The following is a 22,778-nucleotide window of genomic DNA, read 5'->3' as shown; positions in this document are numbered from 1 at the left end:
CTTTAAGCGTCTATGTGATGTTTTAAGAGAGAGTGTGAAGGTGGTTTCTTCTGTCTTTGTATTTGGACTAATAATTTGATTGCAAATAATAGGAGTCCCTATTAAAGATTTGTAAAAATCCTTCAAAATAAATGAATGTTTTATTGTAGTGACATAATATCACTCTGCAACCCTTAATTTGAGTAATTTTGTTCATGGAAAAAAAAAAACTTACCTTAAGAAATAAATGTTTTTAGTAAATTTACTGGTGGCACAATCCATTTCTTATTTGTCATTCATGCTGTACTTTTTAAGGTTGATCAGAGCCTCTAAGAACTATTATTTAGTAATCAGTGACTTAAGGTTATTGATAAAGCTTTACATATGAGGTGACATAAATGTCTATTTCTCTTAGTTACTGGCTGGACCAGAACCCTTATTTATCCCACCACAGAGCACTGTTAGCAGGATGCTAAGTGAAGTGTAAAAAAAAAAAAAAGTCTCCAAAGCTTATTGTTAATGCATTTTGGAAAAGAGTGGCATCTTGAGGTCACAAAGTCTTTATGACAACCATTAGATGCTATCAACATGCTAAGCTGTTGTTTCAGAATGATGCCAGAAAATAGCATCTTCTCTCCTACCATTACAAGCAGGCTGAGTTTGCCAAGCTGTTCTGGGACTTTTTTTTGCAAACACTCCAGGTAGGTCTGGTATGAGACATAGGGGGAATTGGTGAAAAATGCCCTCATGCCCACTGTATGGTGGAGGATATGTGATGCTGTGGGCCTGTTTCTCTTCTAAAGGCCCTGGGAACCACATCAGTGAGTATGACATCATGAACTCCTTGAAATAAAGAAAGACTTTTGTTACAAATGTGGTGGACTCTGACAGAAATGTAAAACATACAGCCAAATTGCCACAGAGAATGACACAGCATCAACTATCTATTTTTCTATTTTATATACATTATTTACAGCTCATCCACTGAACAAGCAAATGTTTTGAACTTGTGACACCGACAAACAAGGATATTCTGATTCTTCCTCCATGGTCATTATTCTATCAAGACCTAAATCCTACAGAAAAACCTGTGAGCTGAAGATTTTTGTCTCAACACAAGCAAGGTGTCAGTTGCATCTCATGTCCAGCTGCACTCCACACCTGGTCAATCTCCCACAAACTCTTGAACGGGCTTTGATTCACAATCCTCTCAAAGGTGTGATAATCCCTGTCTCTTGTGCACGTTTTTTGCCAAACCTTTCCTTCAACTAAACGGCACATTCTCATGTTTGGATACAGCATTGTAAACAGTCATGCTTCTCTAGCAATTACCTTTTGTGGCTTACCTGCTTTGTGCGGGATGTTGATGACTGGCTGGACAACTGTCAAGTCAGTCTTCTCATTAATTGTGTAGGTCATTAACATAACATCTCTGTGTTATAAATCTGTCTTCAAAAAGTCATATCCTTATTTTCTGGGTAAGTGAATTTTTGCTTTTTATTAGCTGTGAGCCTAAATATAAAATTAACAGAAATAAACATCTGAAATATATCACTCTGTGTGTAATAACTTTAATATGAGTGACATTGTGAACGGAATAACTGAAATAAATTTACTTTTCGATAATATTTAAATTTACTGAGATTCACCTAAACATATCTCTCAGCTTTTGGTTAATCCACCACATCAGGCCTTGAAATCGTAATTTTCCGTATTATAGTTCTTGAGGTACTCACTGAGATTCCATGTTTGAACAGACAGCCAAAACTGGCCTGGAAATCACTCGCAACATTTGGGAACAGTTTAGGCAGAGGGAAGAAAATCCAGCAGGTGGCGCTGTTGAATTTACCCACCAAGTGAAAGTCAGCGACATAACTTTGCGCTGCACTGAGGCTGGCGCTGATTCTTAATTAAATCCGACAGCATTTTAACTCAGAAACTCGACTGTGTGCAGTGTTGTAAGTAGAATCACGATTCAGTAGTTATTAGACGTGGAAGAATAGTGATATCAATGTTGTAACCAGTGTGAAACGAATCAGGTTATATTTTTCTATTGAGAAATTACGAAATTAAGAAGTCAAATTATATTATAATAAACGGTAACTTTTAATACAATTTTAAACAACCAGCTGCATACACCATAATTAACTGAAAAAAAGTGATTCTGAATAATAAATGTAGCTCATGTTGTGCTACACATCTGGATTCCTGATGCCTAGTTCCAGATGTGGAGTCACAGCAGTCAGACTAGATACGGTGAAGTTTACACACAGCAACACACGCTGTAGTTATTGTTCCGAAGAGTTTCTTAAAGGCAGCCTCCTATTGGCTGGGTTGTCAGTGCTCGGCGCTGATTGGCTGTAGCAGAAACGTTTAGATCGCTCAAATTGAGCCGACAGACCTTCATCAGTCTCAGAGGAGAGAGTAGATGGTGGGAGAGACATCTTCGGTGGGAATCGGCTTGCATGTGTTCGGACGTTTATTGCCCTTGAATTAAGTTTAAGGTATGGTAGTCTTGTGCTTGACGCAAAGTTTAGAAAGAGGGTAATTATCTTTGTTATTTGGCTAAATTTTATTTTTTCCCTTTCAGAGGACATAACTGGGGTTTAAAACGTCACCAATTTTATTTTTTGTTTTTGTTTACAACAGATGGTAAGTTTTGCTCACTTTATTCTGTTTCCACTTCTTGATTGCTTTTTAGACAAAAACACACTGTTTAGGTCTAACTTACAAAGATCTGAGTTAATGCCAAAATTGTCACCTTTTCAGTTTTTCTTCAATTCTATGTGAGCCACTGGCATGTTGCCCCCCACAAATTATAGTTTATGCACACCAAAGTGTCCCAGCCAAACGCATCTACTGTAACTGAATTACCTTTCCTCATTGTGTGAAAGCAGCCAAGAAGAACGGTGGGTCTTTAAAAAGCAGCAGAGTCCCTGTGGGTGTCTTTCTATGTCTCATAAGTCGGTCTTCAGGGCCAAATGGTCCAGTACCCACAGCTGTGATAACATCATGGTATTGTGGTGTCCTTGCTGACTCTGGTTTAGGGAAAATAAAAAAAAAAAAAACAACTTTGGGCCCTTCAAAATCTATATAAAGCAGAATATGCCTGCTTTATATAGATTTTGTTTTTACTGAAGAGATATAAAGCATTAGGAAACGGGGATTATCCACACTGCCTGCAAGATGTGTGTGTAATTCCATGAGGTTGCCGTCATTTCCTGCTGTATTAAACACAGCGGTCAACATCCTGTGGGCTGAAGGAGTCAAGGGAGGATATGTGAGCCAAGACGCTGCAGTCCAGATTCAGCTCCACTTTGTTTTTTTTATGTCAGTTTAGAAATGTGCATCCTGCGCTGTGATTTCTGGCTCATAATGCATGTGATGGAGTTCATAAAGCTGCTCAGATGTTTATCAGGAGTTATTTAAATGTGCCTATAGATGCAAGTGATCTTACTGGTTGTGGAATTTACACCGGAGTGTGATTTAATCTCAGTAGAAATACAGCTGCTCTGTGAAAGCCCCAAAGATTTCTTGGAGAACATTAGTGAGCATCATAAAGACCAAGGAACACAGCAGACAGATCTGGATAAAGTTAAGTTTTTAGTAATGTTTTATTCTAAAAGGTTATCCCAAGCTTTGAACGTTTTACAGAGTGCTGTTCAATCAACATGGTAGTGGCAGTATAATGCTGTGGGGATGCTTTTCTTCATAAGGAGCAGAGAAGCTGGTCAGAGTTGATTAAAAGATGCTTGGAACATTGTAATCCTGGAGCAAAACCTTACAGCTAAATCTATTTGAGACTCTTTGTGTCTTGACTTGAAAACTGCTATTTGCAGACGCTCTTCATCCAATCTGACCAATCTTGAGCTGTTTTGGAGTGAAGAATGAGCTAAATTGTTTACCACTTTGTGTTGGCCTACCACATAAAATCCTTATAAAATATTAATAAGTTTGTGGTTGCAACATGATGAAGTGTGAAGTTCTTTTTCGAGGCACTATGTTAAATGTGTTGTTGTTGAAATGCTGATTGTAATTAGTTTTGCATAGGTAATTAAATATTTGTCTGTTTTCTCAATGTGCAGCTGTGCTTGGGAAACTCCACCAACTGCCTCCAGGATCAAATGCAGTCGATGATGAGGTCCTTGCAGGACCTGAAGCAGATAAGCAGGCCAAGGCCACTGAGTGAGCCGAGTAGCCAGTCTTTTGCTGTCACAAGGCTCTGCAAACAAAGATTGCAGCAGGAGCGACTCACCCGACTTCGTGCGTCCGACGCCAGCGATGCCAGCACCTATGACTCTGCCTGCTGCCTAGCCAACCCGCTGGAGGAGGAGGAAGAGCAGCAGGAGCCCTCTCGGCTGGCGCAGGGTTCCCCTGGCAGTGAGAAAAGTGTGGATTTAGACTCTGGTTTCTCTGAGGCTTCTTGGCATGATGAAGGTGTGGTGCTGAGAAGGACCAGAAACGTGCGCGTCTCCAACTCCGCCTGCGTCCGAACAAACAGAGGAACCTCCAGCCGTGCCCGGCCGAAGTCAACATCTGACATCTGCCTGGAGCGCTGGACATCTTTTGAAGCGAGTGATTCAGAGGACTGGACCACATCTCTGCTGAGCCGCAGCAGGAACAGACAACCCCTGGTTCTGGGGGACAACAGCTTTGCTGACCTCATTAAGAACTGGATGGACCTACCTGATTTACCAGAACCAGCTGAACTAAAGCCCAGCTCGGGCCGACGTCTTGCAAAAGACATTTTTGGCAACATGCGGCGGAGGTTGGCAGGGATGTCCAAAGGCGTGGAGCTGCGGCCAAAGCCAGCAGCCTCCATACGGTTAAGAAGAGCTGCGGAGGCTCCCCAGAGGATGTCCTGTCCTGTGGGATTTGAGCCTCTCAAACCTTTCTTCCATCAGTCTCACACAGGGCTGCATCAGCTGGACACTGATTTCTACAGGTTTTCTGCACTCATGAAGACGGGCAGCCGGCAGCCCATCATATGCAACGACATCATTGGATACATTTGAATGTGATGCCTCATCCAAACAGATCAAATTTAAATAAGACTTATGCGCTAAAGTGTAATAAATAAAAGTTGTTTTTTTTATTTATTGAACAATTTGCTCGCTTTCTGACGCAACTAAGAAAACTTTTTTATGGGAGAATAAACAAAACAGTTCTGCCATAAAGTATACATAGACAATATGTTCCTTATAGAGACTTTTATGACCTTTTATTTACACATCACATCTTTGCTTTGTTACACAGTGCAGATACTTCAGTATGTACTGTAGGTAGGATGAGTTACAGTAATAACCACGGCAATAATCCACGTGCAATCCTTATAATTTGACCAAGCAGTAAAGCGGTGCATTTTTTGACAAAAATGTCTACATATTAATTGGAAAGTGTGGAGTGAAACACATTGTGGGGTTGTGCTTAAGGGCAGGACAAACATAAGCCATCTGAGGACAGACGGAGGCCTTGTAGATGACTGCAGGAGGCCGGGAGGGTAGTGTGTCCTTAGCAGTGGGTCAGCTTACCCCTTTGCCAGCTGTTACAGTCTACACAAAAAATATACGCCACTACATACAGAAGTGTCGCCGGATTTCAGCATAGCGTTACATATCTGCTGTTTTTGCCTATTTTCAATAACTGTGTCTATGATCTGTATTTGAGGCAGCTGTATATCAGATAATGACCCCTGATCAAACCAAAAACAACTATGAGTGACCTCCAGGTAACATTCACTAGAGTCACAAAACCACATTTCCCTACAGTAGACCAGTTGATTTTGAATTGCCAAAGAAATCAAACTAAAAGTAAAAACAAGACAAATGTCATAAATCTTATATCACATAAAAACAGTAGTCACAAATAGATGAAAACAATGTTTCGGTAGCTGTAGGTGTCCAGAATTACTTGATAAAACACCTTACATGAATGCATAGGAAATGGTACAATTCTGATAAAATCAGCAAAGAAACAGTAGTCCACAAAAACAACAGCAAAAATTGAGTTTTATCACATAATAAAAGGAAAGAATAACACCAATTGTAGTCAAGTCAAGTTTATTTATATAGCGCTTTTCAGCAACAAGGCACTGTACACAAGGAAAAACATTACAATGATACAGAACATCAAACAACAGAGGTAATTAAAAAAAAATAAAGAGAATAGAATGATGGAAAAGAAAATGAAAGGAAAATTGGACTGAAAACTTAACTAATAATGTTTAAATAACACATTCAAAGGCCACTCTAAACAAATACGTTTTTGATCTTGATTTAAAGCAACATAGGTTTTTGGCGATTTTACAGTTTTCTGGGAGCATAAGAACTAAAAGCTGCTTCTCCATGTTTGGTTCTGGTTCTGTGTATGCAGAGTAGATTTGAGCCAGAAGACCTGAGAGGTCTGGGTGGTTGATACACTGACAACAAGTCTTTAATGTATTTTGGTGCTAAGCTATTCAGTGATTTATAGACTAACATAAGTATTTTAAAGTCTATTCTCTGAGATTTGGTCTGATTTTAAGGGAACACTTCAAGAAAAGATGAACTATTAAAGTTCACATTACTAAACACAGGATGAAAAAGTGGCCGACAACCTGTAGAAATTGCAATTTTTGTAAAAAGTGTCATTAAATTATGTTTTTATCATTGTTATTATTTATTTTTTAAATAACATCATTTTTCAGGAGATTAGAATCAGAAGAACTACTATGGTTTGTTGAATGCATCACAGGAGCATGTATCTGATGGTAGGCACTGACTCGCTGTCCTCATCTTCTTCAAACGAAGGGATCAAGTCTAACATCTTCTTATGAGGAGGGACTTCCGCCTTCGTTACCATTTTCACCAAATCGGACACGCTGCAAAAGATAATCACACATAACATGAATTGTGTCCAAAATACACAGAAAATATACACGTTCTGACCACATTCTTGGTCAGAACCTTTTGTGTGAGTCTTCACTCTACGATACAGTGGATATTGGGGTTTTATGTGATAGATAATCACAAACTAGTGGAAAGTTTTGCAGTGTCAGGGGAAGTCAACACTTTTTAGAAACACCTTTTACTGCAGAGGCAGCTGCAGGTCTTTCAAGATATGTCTCTACAAGCTTTACACAGGTTTCTGCCTGTTCTTAGACTGGATGGAGAGTGTTTTTGAACATCAATTTGCCAGTCTCTTTACATGTCTTCAATTGGATTTAGGTCTGGACTTTTTCTGGGCCCCTCTAACACATAAACATGATTTAATCTGGCTCTATGCTTGGTGTTGTTGTCCTGCTGGTAGGCAAATGTTCTTCCAAGTTTGGCCTATATTTAGCTTCATCCCTGCAGAAGAAAATCATTCCCACAGCATGAAGGGAACACCACCTTGTTTCCCCATGGGGATGGTGTACATTGTTAGTTTCCTCCTCACATACCCTTTTACATGGAGGCCAAAAATGGTAAAATTTCCCTAATGTGACAGAGCAGCCATCTTATACTTAACATTGTCCCCCTACATTACCTGTGGCAAACATGAAATTGAGCTTCATATAGCTGTCTTTTAACACTGGCTTTCAGATAGGCCAGATTTGTGGATTGCAAAAGTAATAGCTGTCTTGTCAACAGATTCATCCACTCAAGCTTTGGATCTCTGCAGCTCCTCCAGGGTTACCATGGGCCTCTTGGCTGTTTCTTTGATCACTGCTTTTCTTGCACAGCGTGTCAGTTTAGGTGGATGACTGTGTCTTGTCTTGGCAGTTTTGCCATAATCTCTCGATTTTCAGAAAATGATTGAACGGGTCTTTTTGAGACGCTCCAAGCTTGGGATATTGTTTTATAACCTAACCCGGATTCCAACCACTCCACAACTTTCTCCCTGATCTGTTTGCTGTGTTCCTTGGTCTTCATGATGCTATTTGTTTACAAATGTTCTCTAACAGGCCTTCATAGAACATTTAGTAATTATGTGATGTCTGACGTTGGCTGCTCTGGATTTTATTTAGGGGTATGAAAGTAACAGAAGCTGAATACAATATCATATTGTTATTTTTGTCATGGATTAGCATCTTCTTAATAAAATGTATTACATCACAGATGAAACCAATCAGTCACTCAATAGCAAAAAAATGCCCCCTAATCCATTTTGTGTTTTGTTAGTGATGTTTTGTCAGTTTTTGTGCTTTTCATTCCACTTTCAGTGATTTGACACAGGAAGCTTGGGGCAGGGCGACTGCCCAGGAAGTGGCCGCTGTTGTACACATTTATCAAGTACAGCCTGGTGTCCACATGAACTGCGTTCTGCCTTTCTTTCCTGCACCTTAATCTAACCACAACACTGGGTCCACAGGAACTCAAATGTCAGCCTTTGTCAGTCAGTACCTATGCCAAAGATCAGCAGCATCAAACTTTAGTAAAACAATAGTAAGTATGGAAAGTCTTCCATGTAAACTACCTGTGGTTTATTCATCTATTTCATCTTAAAAGAATAAAAACAAACTCTGCAGGGTCAATATTCTTGTTTAACGGACAAGATTTCACACCATGAGATATCTGACTCACTCTGCCTGAGGGGTATCAAACCCGTGCAGAACTGAACTGGCCTGAACAGTGTGGCTTCTAGAATTCAGAGGTTCACTCTAATTTAACTCTTTAACGCTTGTCCATAACAAACAGAAACCCGAGGAGACATTTCGGTCATCTGTGTGCAGTGATGCATGTGTCTCTGTGTCAACAGGGTCTATCCTCAGAGGCTCAGAGGAAACAACGCCTTATGCCATTAGGGCCCAAAACAAACAAAGGAGCTCTGCTTTTCTGATGTGGTCTGTGTGCTGGACTGCCATGAGGGGATATCTTGCAGATTCATTTTTACTGGACATACCTCATTTTCAGTCGGTCTTCGTGTCCATTGTATAGGATAGCAGGTCCATAAAAAAGACTACATATGGTCAAGCCATGTGTTTCCTGCAAGAAAAAAAAATGTTATGTTTATATTTCGGCATGGGGCAGATAAGGTTAAACAGGACAATTCAATTCGAATTCAAAGATACTTTATTGATCCCTGAGGGGAAATTAGAAAATATGTACAGTGGTAATATTTTGGAATTTATTGTGCTTGTAACACAAAAAACAGAATTAATTTTAAAAGATTATTTTCTGGGCAAAAATAAACATCATTTTACAAGTTTACAAATTGCTCAAACATTCTAGATGCAACCAACATAAACAGCATATTAAAAAATCCTCAACGTGTTTTGTAACATATATTAGTGTATAGCAAAATTAATACATATGCAAATTTTTTTAAACCTTTCTACGTTTGCAAAGCTGCAAGGCTGAGGAAACCAGGACATGGGCATGAACACATTAGTACAACCCTGCAGACATACTCGTGCTCTAGCAATGCAATTTGTTCATGTAACAGGGTTGCAAGACTGTATTCCAGTCCGGTAGTAACAAGGGGTAGCTAAGCAATGTGGCCGGTAAGTGTTTGACAGCTTACTAAATATCACATTGCTGTTTCAAATTGTCTCCATTTAGCATCTAAGCCCATTCTATAGCTTCAATTCAAGCTTGAAAATTAAGAAAATGTCCACAATAGACCTCTCTTCAATACTTCTGTTTAAATGATAAAAAATGTAGAATGAAGACAATTATCTTTAAGTTGTTAAAAGCAGATCTAAACAGGGCAATCACCTCAAACAATAGTCATTGTCGCTTTGCGTGCATTGCAGGATGGCGAGCAAGTTTAGGAAAACAAATCTCATAAAAAGTGCATTCTGTAGCAGCGGGTGTGAAGAAAGTGTGTACTTCCTTGCAGTACCTTCACATGCTGGATAAGATCAGCCAAGGTCATTTCCTGCTGATTGCAACGTCTCCCTTCAACAAGAAAATCATCCCACAGGGTGTAAGTCTTTCCTGCGACCTGCCGATGGACACATTATTTAGTTACAAATTATACCGCAACACACAGACACAGAACAAGCTGACAGACGAAGGACGACTAGCTGTGAGGGATGTGCAGAGCATACCAGCTGAGAACAATCAGCAGGGCCCTGACAACCCACAAAAAGGTCAAGAAGGTGCTTCCTTTAGTGAGAATATTTGCTTTTCTGAAGTTCTATCTTTGTCAAAGTTTCCGATAATAATCAGAGCCATTAAAGATCTCTGCAGCCTTCAAATGTATGTGAGTTTAGAGAAGATTATATCAGAGCAATCTGGGAAGAAAACATGGAAGAACATTGCTTACCATAAAGTTTTAAGGGTGTGAGTTTGACAAAGGCCTAATTGTGATGACTAAATAGTTTGGTCAGACAAACCTGCAGGTCTTGTGGGGTAGTTCTCATTTACAATGATCAATATCTACCAAAAATGGTCCAAGCAAGAACCAGTAGTAAACTGGCAACAGGCTTATAAGCTGCTAAGGACTACCAATGCAACTGGGAAGCAAAGGATGGCCTGTATGGTCCAATCCAACATATGAGCTACAGCAGCTCAAATTGATGAAAAAGTCATTGTAGGTTCTGACAGAAAACTTTGGAAATCACAGTGCAGTTTGTTGCATATGAGGTTGTGGTTAAACAGCCCATTTGGCATGAAAGTAGGTCATAATGTTATGCCTGATGTCCAGAAAATCTGAAATCCGAGTTGCATGAAAACCACACATTTCATTGCCATATCTCCTGGTTTCACATGAACAGACACCAACTATTTGATGGACTATAGCAGATTTTTGAAAGAATCTTGTAGCTTTTATGGCTCTGGACAAATTTTATTTAAGGAGGATTGAGGCTCTTTGGATTGTAAAGGTTGCTGACCCCTGGTTTAGAAGGTCAGCATTAGAGTTGAGCAATAACAACGAAAACATGTATGACTCTTACTGCCCATGTACCTATCTAGTTATACCACAGAGTATTGGTTCAATGATGAAGATTAAAAACTCAAAAGATGTCTGTGATCATGTAACATGAGAAAGATTATCTTATAGAAATCATCTGGTTTAAAAAGCTTTATTTATATAGCTTTAACAAGCCGTCACAGCAGACAAAGCATAAAATGCAAAATAAAAACACAGGATTTGTTTTCAGATTAAACCAATTTGGTAGCCACACAATGACACAGATGAAGTCTTTCTGGTTTGGATAATAATTTTCTAAAGTTTGTATTGCTAAATGTGTTTATCTAAATTTTGTCCAATCAATTACGGCAAATTATGGGATGTTTTAAAAATTCCCTTTGGTTACTCTGCTGTGCAATGCTTCAAAACGTTTTCCAATAGGTTTCCCTAATTAATCATCTAAACAAGCATCACAATCTAGAAAGACACAGCCTGATTCTGGCCAAATTTATAAATGATTCAATATTTTCTTAAGTATTGATTTTCAGTTTAAAAAAATATATACAATATTTAGTGCAAATCTATTAAAAACCAGCACTGCAAGCTGAACAATAATTTATGCAAATCAAATAGGATCCCACTCTACAGCAATGCATGCAGACTTCTGCAGCATAAACTTTAAACTTTAAAACCAAGGCACAACACAAACCCAGACACCCAGACAGATTAAAGTAACCCCTGCAAACATAAACAGCACACGTTTACCCTAAACATCCTAATCCACATGTACAAAACCTAAAGAATAAACATCATCAGACTAAAGTGGGTCAGGATTCCTCACATGCAGAAAGTAAGTCAAAATATGTCGTCTGGTCAGACGCTCCTGCTCACACACAAGCGGCGTCTGGCTAGAGATGCTGTGAAGACCAAAACTTGGCCTGAGTTGTGAATACCAAAACCTCGGCTGAACCTGGCTCCAATTATCTCTGCTCCAGCAGCCAAGGGGAACTTTTTCAACTGGCCCTTGCAACTCCCTCCACTTACCGAGGTTTGGGGTTATGGAGACATGCTTGAAAAATATTTTTCCCAAAGTTTAAATGATTGTCAATGTGCTTTTTCCAAGTTTTTTATACAAAGCATAGCTTTTTGTTTGCAGGATACACATCATAACATTGGCCTGTAAGCATTCTTTACACGTTTTTGCATAATTTTATAGGAGCCCAAACCTATTCATGAAGAGAACAACTTGAAATGGCTAAAAAACCCTCTTGCTAAAGCAGCATCACTGTTGCAAAGCAAAATGGACCTTAAGTGGTCCCATGCCATGTATTTTCAGGAGGGTCTTTGTGCCTAAATGCTGATTCTACACAATACGAAGCAGACCTGTGGCCTATTTTTACACCACCTCCTCCCTTCCTCTAGCCTCAGTCATACAAATGTGTCAGGAACCTGAAGTAAATCATGTGGTATCTCAGTCCAGATACTCAGCTAAGTTAGATATTCACAGCATAAAGCAACAAAAAAAAAATTCTGCAAGAATGTTGAGACCAAACTGGCTGCTGGAAACAATTACAAATGGTCTCCCACAAGCACAACAACAACCTTTTATGGAGCTGACAAAATAAAAACAGCAGAACAGTTGCCTGTGGGGGAAAGGCAAGAAAAGTGAACCGGAAAGCTGTTTTCCTTTTAGAATAACACTAAAACAAATCACTTCAAAGAAATTACATATGATTTATCAGTAGGAAATAATATTAGGACAATCCTTTACATAGTCTGCATAAACGATAGATACTAGTCACACACAAGCTCTATCAATGAAATAACTAATCAAACGAATATCACAAAGCTCTACATATGAAGAATGTTATTAGTATAAATAAATAAATAAATAAATAAATAATTTTTCAATTGAACGGAATTACCATCTACAGTACAGTTAATGTCATAATGTAAACAACACAACAACACATTCCAACCAAAATGCTGCTTAACAGTTTATTAGAGTGTCCATCTATAATAAATAAAGGCTTATTTATATAACAAATAAAGGTTTATTATAGTGTCCAGCTATAACGCAGACAAAGTTTTTTTTCCATGCTTATACAGGTCCTTCTCAAAAAATTAGCATATTGTGATAAAGTTCATTATTTTCTATAATGTCATGATGAAAATTTAACATTCATATATTTTAGATTCATTGCACACTAACTGAAATATTTCAGGTCTTTTATTGTCTTAATACGGATGATTTTGGCATACAGCTCATGAAAACCCAAAATTCCTATCTCACAAAATTAGCATATCATTAAAAGGGTCTCTAAACGAGCTATGAACCTAATCATCTGAATCAACGAGTTAACTCTAAACACCTGCAAAAGATTCCTGAGGCCTTTAAAACTCCCAGCCTGGTTCATCACTCAAAACCTCAATCATGGGTAAGACTGCCGACCTGACTGCTGTCCAGAAGGCCACTATTGACACCCTCAAGCAAGAGGGTAAGACACAGAAAGACATTTCTGAACGAATAGGCTGTTCCCAGAGTGCTGTATCAAGGCACCTCAGTGGGAAGTCTGTGGGAAGGAAAAAGTGTGGCAGAAAACGCTGCACAACGAGAAGAGGTGACCGGACCCTGAGGAAGATTGTGGAGAAGGGCCGATTCCAGACCTTGGGGGACCTGCGGAAGCAGTGGACTGAGTCTGGAGTAGAAACATCCAGAGCCACCGTGCACAGGCGTGTGCAGGAAATGGGCTACAGGTGCCGCATTCCCCAGACCTGGGCTACAGAGAAGCAGCACTGGACTGTTGCTCAGTGGTCCAAAGTACTTTTTTCGGATAAAAGCAAATTCTGCATGTCATTCAGAAATCAATGTGCCAGAGTCTGGAGGAAGACTGGGGAGAAGGAAATGCCAAATGTCAGAAGTCCAGTGTCAAGTACCCACAGTCAGTGATGGTCTGGGGTGCCGTGTCAGCTGCTGGTGTTGGTCCACTGTGTTTTATCAAGGGCAGGGTCAATGCAGCTAGCTATCAGGAGATTTTGGAGCACTTCATGCTTCCATCTGCTGAAAAGCTTTATGGAGATGAAGATTTTGTTTTTCAGCACGACCTGGTACCTGCTCACAGTGCCAAAACCACTGGTAAATGGTTTACTGACCATGGTATCACTGTGCTCAATTGGCCTGCCAACTCTCCTGACCTGAACCCCATAGAGAATCTGTGGGATATTGTGAAGAGAACGTTGAGAGACTCAAGACCCAACACTCTGGATGAGCTAAAGGCCGCTATCGAAGCATCCTGGGCCTCCATAAGACCTCAGCAGTGCCACAGGCTGATTGCCTCCATGCCACGCCGCATAGAAGCAGTCATTTCTGCCAAAGGATTCCCGACCAAGTATTGAGTGCATAACTGTACATGATTATTTGAAGGTTGACGTTTTTTGTATTAAAAACAGTTTTCTTTTATTGGTCGGATGAAATATGCTAATTTTGTGAGATAGGAATTTTGGGTTTTCATGAGCTGTATGCCAAAATCATCCGTATTAAGACAATAAAAGACCTGAAATATTTCAGTTAGTGTGCAATGAATCTAAAATATATGAATGTTAAATTTTCATCATGACATTATGGAAAATAATGAACTTTATCACAATATGCTAATTTTTTGAGAAGGACCTGTAGATCTCTAATCTGTCGGGAAATGAAAAATAAATGGAGATATGGAAGTAAGCAAAAGGATTTTTATGCAGTGTAGCAAAGAATAAAAACGTTTGGAACGTTCGTATTTTTCAGGCCTGGTTAAGTTTGGGAAAAATAAATAGGATAATGACATTCTTTTGGATTCTGGGAAAGACTACTCTCTTTCCCAGTGTCTAAAAATGTTCATCCATCTATTTGTTCATTCCGTGCATCCATGCATGCATCCATCTGTGCATCCATCCATCTGTGCATCCATCCATCTGTGCATCCATCTGTGCATCCATTTGTGCATCCATCCATCCATCCATCCATCATGCAGGTCCTCCACTCAAAGCCGGAAATATGCATTTATCGTGAAGTTTTGTATCAATATTTATAAATGCTAAATGAACCAAAAACAAATAACTCCAAATTTTGGAAAATGTTAGAATAGAAAAGTATGGAGTTTGGACTTGAAAGCATGTAGGGACTTGCCATAATCACTACAGGCAACTCTGTTGAGTTTGCCTCCACTGGTCTATCACATGTAAGGTCATAGAGCAGACAAAAAAACAGAAATCAGTGTTAGCAGTTGTCCTGACCGATTGAGGTTCATCGTGTTTGAGTTTAGATCATGAGACAAAATCTTGATAAGTAGAGTTTGTTTGGATGTGGCTGTAAATATATACCATTATTATTAACCACTATGTAACAGTAATGACTGATTTCTCATTTCACATAATGTTGGTTGAGAAATTGTTTTTGGGCTTCTGGCTCTGAAGGTTTTCTAATAGGTTTCTTTAGGTTTTTTCACAATTTTTCTCTCTAATAACTCACCACTTTTAGGGGAATGTTTTTTGTTGTTGTCATTGTTGTTTGTTAAGTACGGAGCCTAGCAAGTGTCACTGGGTAAAACAAACACAAAGCCGGTGGAAATCCGTGCTCACGCTTTTCTAAACTGAGCGCTTGGTTTTGGATTATGTGTACACAGACAAGACTGTGCTCTGCACGGTTCAATAAACTGCTCGCTCTGTTTTGCAATCCGTGCGCGCAGATTACTCAGTGACATCTGTTGAGATATCTCAGTGTAACAAAAATAAGGTTATATTACAAGCTGTGAAGTGTGCTGATTGAAACATGGCAGTGCTTTAAGTTTATATATGACAACAGATCCACTGAACTTACCTTGCAGGTGTGGGCCATGCGTCCAAAGTCTCCACAGATGTCACTGAGTAATCTGCGTGTACGGATTGGAAAACGGAGCGCACAGTTTATCAAACAGTGCAAACGGATTGCAAAAACTGACAGCACAGTTTAGTAAAGCATGAGCACAGATTTCTACAGCTTTGTGTTTTTTTTACCCGCTGACACTTGCCTGGCTCCGTAGTTGAACTAAGTTAACCTACCCTCAGTGCATACAAAGTTTTCTCCCCTAAAGGGTTTAGCCAGTGTTTTGCAGACATCATTAGAAAATACATACGTTTAAATCAGCTCTTCTTTGTCACGAGACTATTTGTTCCAATTTTTTTAGCTGAATCTATGAAAACCACCAATGACTTCATAGTTTAGCATCTAAAATAGTATTTTAGTATCAAAGAAAACACTTTTCAAAGAGCCATCAGCTGAGAACAAGCATTGCAGTAGACAATCATCTGAAGGATGATGCATCAGTTCTCTGGATTGTTCATTTTGTTGTTTGTATGTATTTCAGGTACAGTTCATATGCTGTTGAAAGTTTTTTAGTCCTAATACTTCTTTTTTTCTGTACTTAACTTATCTACAACTTTTCTCATAACCAGGTTACTGCACAGTATATACAGGTCCTTCTCAAAATATTAGCATATTGTGATAAAGTTCATTATTTTCCATAATGTCATGATGAAAATTTAACATTCATATATTTTAGATTCATTGCACACTAACTGAAATATTTCAGGTCTTTTATTGTCTTAATACGGATGATTTTGGCATACAGCTCATGAAAACCCAAAATTCCTATCTCACAAAATTAGCATATCATTAAAAGGGTCTCTAAACGAGCTATGAACCTAATCATCTGAATCAACGAGTTAACTCTAAACACCTGCAAAAGATTCCTGAGGCCTTTAAAACTCCCAGCCTGGTTCATCACTCAAAACCCCAATCATGGGTAAGACTGCCGACCTGACTGCTGTCCAGAAGGCCACTATTGACACCCTCAAGCAAGAGGGTAAGACACAGAAAGAAATTTCTGAACGAATAGGCTGTTCCCAGAGTGCTGTATCAAGGCACCTCAGTGGGAAGTCTGTGGGAAGGAAAAAGTGTGGCAGAAAACGCTGCACAACGAGAAGAGGTGACCAGACCCTGAGGAAGATTGTGGAGAAGGGCCGATTCCAGACCTTGGGGGACCTGTGGAAGCAGTGGACTGAGTCTGGAGTAGAAACATCCAGAGCCACCGTGCACAGGCGTGTGCAGGAAATGGGCTACAGGTGCCGCATTCCCCAGGTCAAGCCACTTTTGAACCAGAAACAGCGGCAGAAGCGCCTGACAGAGAAGCAGCACTGGACTGTTGCTCAGTGGTTCAAAGTACTTTTTTCGGATGAAAGCAAATTCTGCATGTCATTCGGAAATCAAGGTGCCAGAGTCTGGAGGAAGACTGGGGAGAAGGAAATGCCAAAATGCCAGAAGTCCAGTGTCAAGTACCCACAGTCAGTGATGGTCTGGGGTGCCGTGTCAGCTGCTGGTGTTGGTCCACTGTGTTTTATCAAGGGCAGGGTCAATGCAGCTAGCTATCAGGAGATTTTGGAGCACTTCATGCTTCCATCTGCTGAAAAGCTTTATGGAGATGAAGATTTCATTTTTCAGCACGACCTGGCACCTGCTCACAGTGCCAAAACCACTGGTAAATGGTTTACTGACCATGGTATCACTGTGCTCAATTGGCCTGCCAACTCTCCTGACCTGAACCCCATAGAGAATCTGTGGGATATTGTGAAGAGAACGTTGAGAGACTCAAGACCCAACACTCTGGATGAGCTAAAGGCCGCTATCAAAGCATCCTGGGCCTCCATAAGACCTCAGCAGTGCCACAGGCTGATTGCCTACATGCCATTGAAGCAGTCATTTCTGCAAAAGGATTCCCGATCAAGTATTGAGTGCATAACTGTACATGATTATTTGAAGGTTGACGTTTTTTGTATTAAAAACACTTGAGTCCATGAAGGTAAAATATAAAGAGGTGTTTTAAAACTTTTGCACCATCCCCTGAATACATTTATATCATGAAGTGTCATCTTTTATGTTAGGGGATGGATTTATTTCCTATTTTGAGTTTTATTTTAAAAAAAGTCTTTTAACTTCCTCTAATACACGTCAGCCACTCAGTCCAAAGCAGTTACAGAAACCAATGACATTTCAACTTCCCTTGCTATCTCTATTGTGACATTTCAATGGACAGAGTTTATACCAGACAATACATAATATAAAACAATCAACATGCAGAAATAATTATTTACATGTTAAGGCAAAAATCTCAAACTCAATGTTAAAGATTTTATGATCTGAATCTCTTTCTTTTGTTTCCTTTTTAGAAAGAGATAAGAAGAAGCACCTATATACATGCTCTGCATGATATTGTCAGATTTGAAGTTCCCCAGCATCTGACCTGCCTACAGGCTGCTTCCTCTTGTTGACAGGAAGTCTGAAGAGCTCCCGATCTCTTCCTGAAAAATCTGAAGGCAGCGAGTAATTTATAATGTGCTAAAATTGGCCACAGACACTCAACAACAAACACGTACACCTTGTTGGTTTGTTTTCCCTTTCTTAAACAGGCCTGGAGCTAATGTCCAAGTGTGAATCCGAAAATTGGTCAAAACAAGTTACTTCACAAAAAAAAACTTCACTTTATTCAAAGATAGTTTACTACAAACATTAGATCATTATATTGATGATTTGCCTATATTATTGTTCTGTTAAGTTTTACAATGTTAATTAGCACTGTAGCTTGTAGCTTGTGATTAACATCTAGAATTTCTCCTTTTACCTACAAGAAGTACCTTTCTCCAAGTCCCTTCAAAATGCCATTGCCTAGCCACAGGTCAATCCAAAACAACTTCTGATTACTGCAATTGATGACCCAGAATCTCTCAAATATGAAGACTACACAACCTTGCTCATTGTTTTTTTTACCCTCTGTTTATATGAAAGCTGCCAACAGATGTGAAATGTTCTGCCAAAGATGAGACAAATCAAGGATTTTGCTCAGCTTATATGAATTATCCCACTTTACTTTTACTACCACTAATCCATAATTAGTGGTAGTTTTAAGCAATGATTATTGTTAATGGTGTTAAATATTGTAAACCTGAATGTGAACCATCTTTTATTGAATGGAATGATACCATGTGTGGAAAACTAAATGTAAAAGTAGACCCAGTCAGGAGGTAGTTTTATGTCTTGCAGTACCCAAAGTCCACCTTTTGACTGGCTGATTAGCACCTTGTGACGACTCCGCCCAGAAGCACACGCTGCCGGAAAAAGGGCTGAGTTGTGCCAGTTTCAAAAAGAGAGAACCAGATCCTATCAAGACAACTTTCCTGACTAAGCCTGAATTGTACATCATAGTACTTGAGTCTGTTTTTGTGTAAAGCTGTGCAAAATACAATTTGTCCTGCATGCACCTTGGACATGTGTACAGCAACACTTTCTTTAAGAGCATTACACGATTCCGAATCTAGAGCGGGACATCTTTTGGACATTCAAAATAGTTCTTTGGGGGACAATTTTGAACAGATGACACCAGTACTGCCTGGTGGTCTCTTAATGACCTGTGGCAGACAGAACCATGCTGGAGTAGGTGAGCTGCCCATTCCTCTGGCTGAAAGAAACCGATGTAGTGGAACTGCCTGGGCTGGTTCAAAATAGAGTCAACAGCCAGTCTGTCCAAACTCTTTTGATTTTTTCTTATAATAGTTTTTCATTTTAAGTTCTTATTTTAGAGTTGAAAAAATGAAATGAAAAAATAATATAGTTTAACAGCGTAATCTCATAACTGCTTTAACAATAAACCTGCTTTGGTTAATGCATTGTTGTTTAGTTCTTCAGCTTCCAGAACATTTAAAATTATGACCTGCCAGATTTGATGAGATAAAAACAGCTGAGTTATCAAGCACAAAACAGATGCCTAGTCCAGCAAATATTAATGAGAGCCTGGGAAAAGGACAGTTAGGGCCCAATTAATCCAAAAACAGTCAGAAAGGATCCCAATCCCACTGAAAAGAAATCAACCTGAAAAATGTAATAGTTTTACGGTTACTGTGCTTACTCCAGTCTTGCCTTTAAAACATCAGACTTTATGGAACCAGAAATCTGTGTTCAGTTATAGGTCCAACTTACATTGTGCCTCAAGAAATACCTCTGCAGAGGCTTGTTTCTATCTCAGCTTCATTATCTGCCCAGAATTCCAACACTGGAAACGTTTTTACAACTTGCTGTGGCTGGAGGCCTGTTTCTTCAAAGACTGCTTTTTTCTTTTAAATGGCTTCAAAGTGAGTTTTAGGGAAGTCATATGGGGAATTTGTGTGGCCTCTTCACATCATTTTTACATCTTAATCTCTTTTAGCTTATCTTAACCTTTCTTTCTGCAGACAGTCTGGCAACTTAAAGCCCTGCAACGTACTTTTCACCTCATGTGAGCCTCAAAGTCAGACTGCAATTAAATGCTGTTGACAATCAAATAAGAGTTGTACTAATGTAAAAATACGCTAATCAGAAACACTGAACAGTTAATTTCTGTTGATTACTTGTTCTTTTTTGAAATGCATACATTTCTATCTTTTCCCTCTTACATAATTAATTATAATTAAACATTTACAAGACTTTTCAAGCCATATTTCCAATACCACTATGCCTAGACACTTTATTTAATGTCATGAGAAAATGGTGGTGGACTTTCATGTGGAAATGGTGGTGGACTATGGGAGAACACCAACCCCATACACCCCCCTCACCATCCTCAACAACACTGTATCGGCCGTGGACCACTTCAGGTTCTTAGGAACCACCATCTCTGAGGACCTGAGATGGTCTTCACACATAGACACTGTTCGAAAGAAGGCCCAGCAGAGACTGTACTTCCTGAGGCAACTCAAGAAGTTCAACCTTCCACAGGAGTTGCTGGTCATCTTCTACACTGCCATCATTCAGTCTGTCCTATCTTCATCCATCTCAGTGTGGTTTGGCTGATCCACAAAACAGGACAGGTCCAGACTGCAACGAATAATCAGGACTGCAGAGAAAATAATCAGAGCTGACCTTCCCTCCATCCAGGACTTATACAGGTCTAGGGTCAAGAAAAGAGCTGCTAAAATCTCTGCAGACCCCACACACCCTGCACATAAACTGTTTAGAGTTTTACCTTCAGGCCGCCGCTACAGAGCACTGTTCACTAAAACCAGCCGCCACAGAGACAGTTTCTTCCCCCAGGCTGTTTCTCTGTTGAACATTCAATAGAGTACAGAACAACAACATACAGATGTTGCAAATGCACCTTTTTATTTATATATGTGTATATTTTAGAACTATCCACCCTTTAATTTGAGTACATTGATTCAGTGGTATTTACATGGTATTTATTTATTTATAAATGCCATGTGACACACAGGCAAATTTCTCCTAAACCTTCCTTAAAATGAGAAAGACAACAGAACATGGTATTCAAGTAAGGCAGATTTGCATTTATGCCAATAAATCTTGGAGATCGTTACCAGATAAATCATCAAAATACAAGTGGAAACATGCACAATGCTTGTCACAAATCATAGGAAAAGCTTTATTGCTGTAATACCAATACAAATGCTGCCTTTGATTATTGAGAAGGGTTTGCATAATTTTCTGGTTCTATTTTAATAAAATATAAATAAAAACAGACAATTGGTGTAATTATTTTTAACTGATCCTCGTTTTTCATACGTTTTTTTTTTCTTCTTTTTAGAGATGTCTGTTACATTTCCTATCACAAACAAGCAACTGGGTTCAATAAAATTCATTTTAAATCTAAATCTGCCATGGGAATGAATCCTTTTGGGCTAAAGTGTGTAATATAGTGCCTGTGTTTTTGTGTGTCAGGGACAGCACATGGAAATTACATCTACGATCTAGAGATCTGGAATAAAGCAAAATTTTCTTTGAGATCAATGCTCCAAAAGCTCCAAATTGTAGCTTGATTTGGATAAAAACGTAGACTAGTTATAACGATTCACATATATGGAAAATAACATTCTGCACATGTAGATTGTAAATAAAGACAAACAAATTTTTATTCAGTCTTACGAATGCTTATTTCAGTTTTCAAAAATACACATTATGTGTGCTCTCTTATAGAGATTTAATCACTAGTAATTGTAAGGGATCTGAACTATAATCATAACAGATTTATTGACTTATCAGGAGTAAACAGACAACTTCTAAAACACATCTGTTTTTTACAAAAGAAAGATAATGTATGGTCATGTAAAATGCATCTTTTGTCTAACTTAAAAGTATAATCTGCTACTTGATCACCATTGATCACCAAAGCCTTTCAGATTCAGTGAAGAGACAGATGGTCAGGATCTCCAACTGGTATTTTTGCTCACTATAACAAATAAATCTTCAAACACTGGTGATGTTATCAGTATTACAATCTGCCTAAAGAAGTGAGATATAAAATTTGATAACAGGGTAAAAAAAACAACAACTTTAAGCATATTTTGTTAGCTGTCCTGTGGCGTGCTGCTTCAGGGGTGGAGGAGGTGCAGCTCACTGCAGCTCAACAGACGCTTCTCAGCTCAGTGCAGAGTTTTACACACACACTAAAAGCAGTCTGTTGTTTCTGAAAGGCTTCTATTGACGTGTAAAACAACAAATAGGATCTCAATGTGATTGTCTTTCAAATGAGAAGATAACAGCACTCCACCTTACTGAAAATTACCCTGGGGCAGAAGTACTGAGTCAATAAAACTCTGAAAAATTATCCACTGACATAATGGAGCTTGCAGAAGCAGCAAATGCTGGGGAGACTGCAGTTCCATCTATCCAACCAACCAACCAACCAACCAACCAACCAACCCACCCACCCACCCACCAACCAACCAAACAAATTTGTTCAACACTACAGAAGAACAATTATGATTCATAAATGAATACTTTATGAGAAAACAGCCAGAACAGAGGTCAAGGAATGATACCCGGGAGCGTTTTTAGGTTTGCTGATAAACCCTTGGAAAACTGACACAAGTTTCAACCCTGATTCAGTTGGCTGAAGGGCAGCTGTTTTAGAAAAGGTTATGCT

The 22,778-nt window shown here is 39.2% G+C and overlaps 2 protein-coding genes across 2 annotated transcripts in view; one reads left to right on the top strand and one right to left on the bottom strand.

Annotated features, from left to right (window-relative positions):
* The first annotated feature begins 2,367 nt into the window (after positions 1–2,367).
* On the top strand, positions 2,368–6,021 carry inka1b (inka box actin regulator 1b). Its single transcript, XM_047347930.1, has 3 exons — positions 2,368–2,483; positions 2,570–2,631; positions 4,065–6,021. The coding sequence occupies exons 2-3, from the start codon at positions 2,629–2,631 to the stop codon at positions 4,992–4,994; spliced, it is 933 nt and encodes a 310-aa protein (XP_047203886.1). The 5' UTR covers positions 2,368–2,483; positions 2,570–2,628; the 3' UTR covers positions 4,995–6,021.
* A 341-nt stretch (positions 6,022–6,362) lies between these two features.
* Positions 6,363–22,778, bottom strand: part of uba7 (ubiquitin-like modifier activating enzyme 7) — a 48,123-nt gene continuing 31,707 nt past the window's right edge. Inside the window, exons 23-25 of the mRNA XM_047348910.1 lie at positions 9,784–9,885; positions 8,842–8,924; positions 6,363–6,838 (exon numbers count right to left, since the gene is read on the bottom strand). Of these exons, the coding sequence (XP_047204866.1) occupies positions 6,706–6,838; positions 8,842–8,924; positions 9,784–9,885 (318 nt within the window). The 3' untranslated portion in view covers positions 6,363–6,705. The remainder of the gene's footprint in view (positions 6,839–8,841; positions 8,925–9,783; positions 9,886–22,778) is intronic.

This window comes from Girardinichthys multiradiatus, chromosome 20 (assembly GCF_021462225.1).
Source record: "Girardinichthys multiradiatus isolate DD_20200921_A chromosome 20, DD_fGirMul_XY1, whole genome shotgun sequence".
In the NCBI taxonomy this organism is placed as follows: Eukaryota; Metazoa; Chordata; class Actinopteri; order Cyprinodontiformes; family Goodeidae; genus Girardinichthys; species Girardinichthys multiradiatus.
Note: the sequence above shows the minus strand (reverse complement) of the source record. Positions and strands in the feature narration are given on the sequence as shown.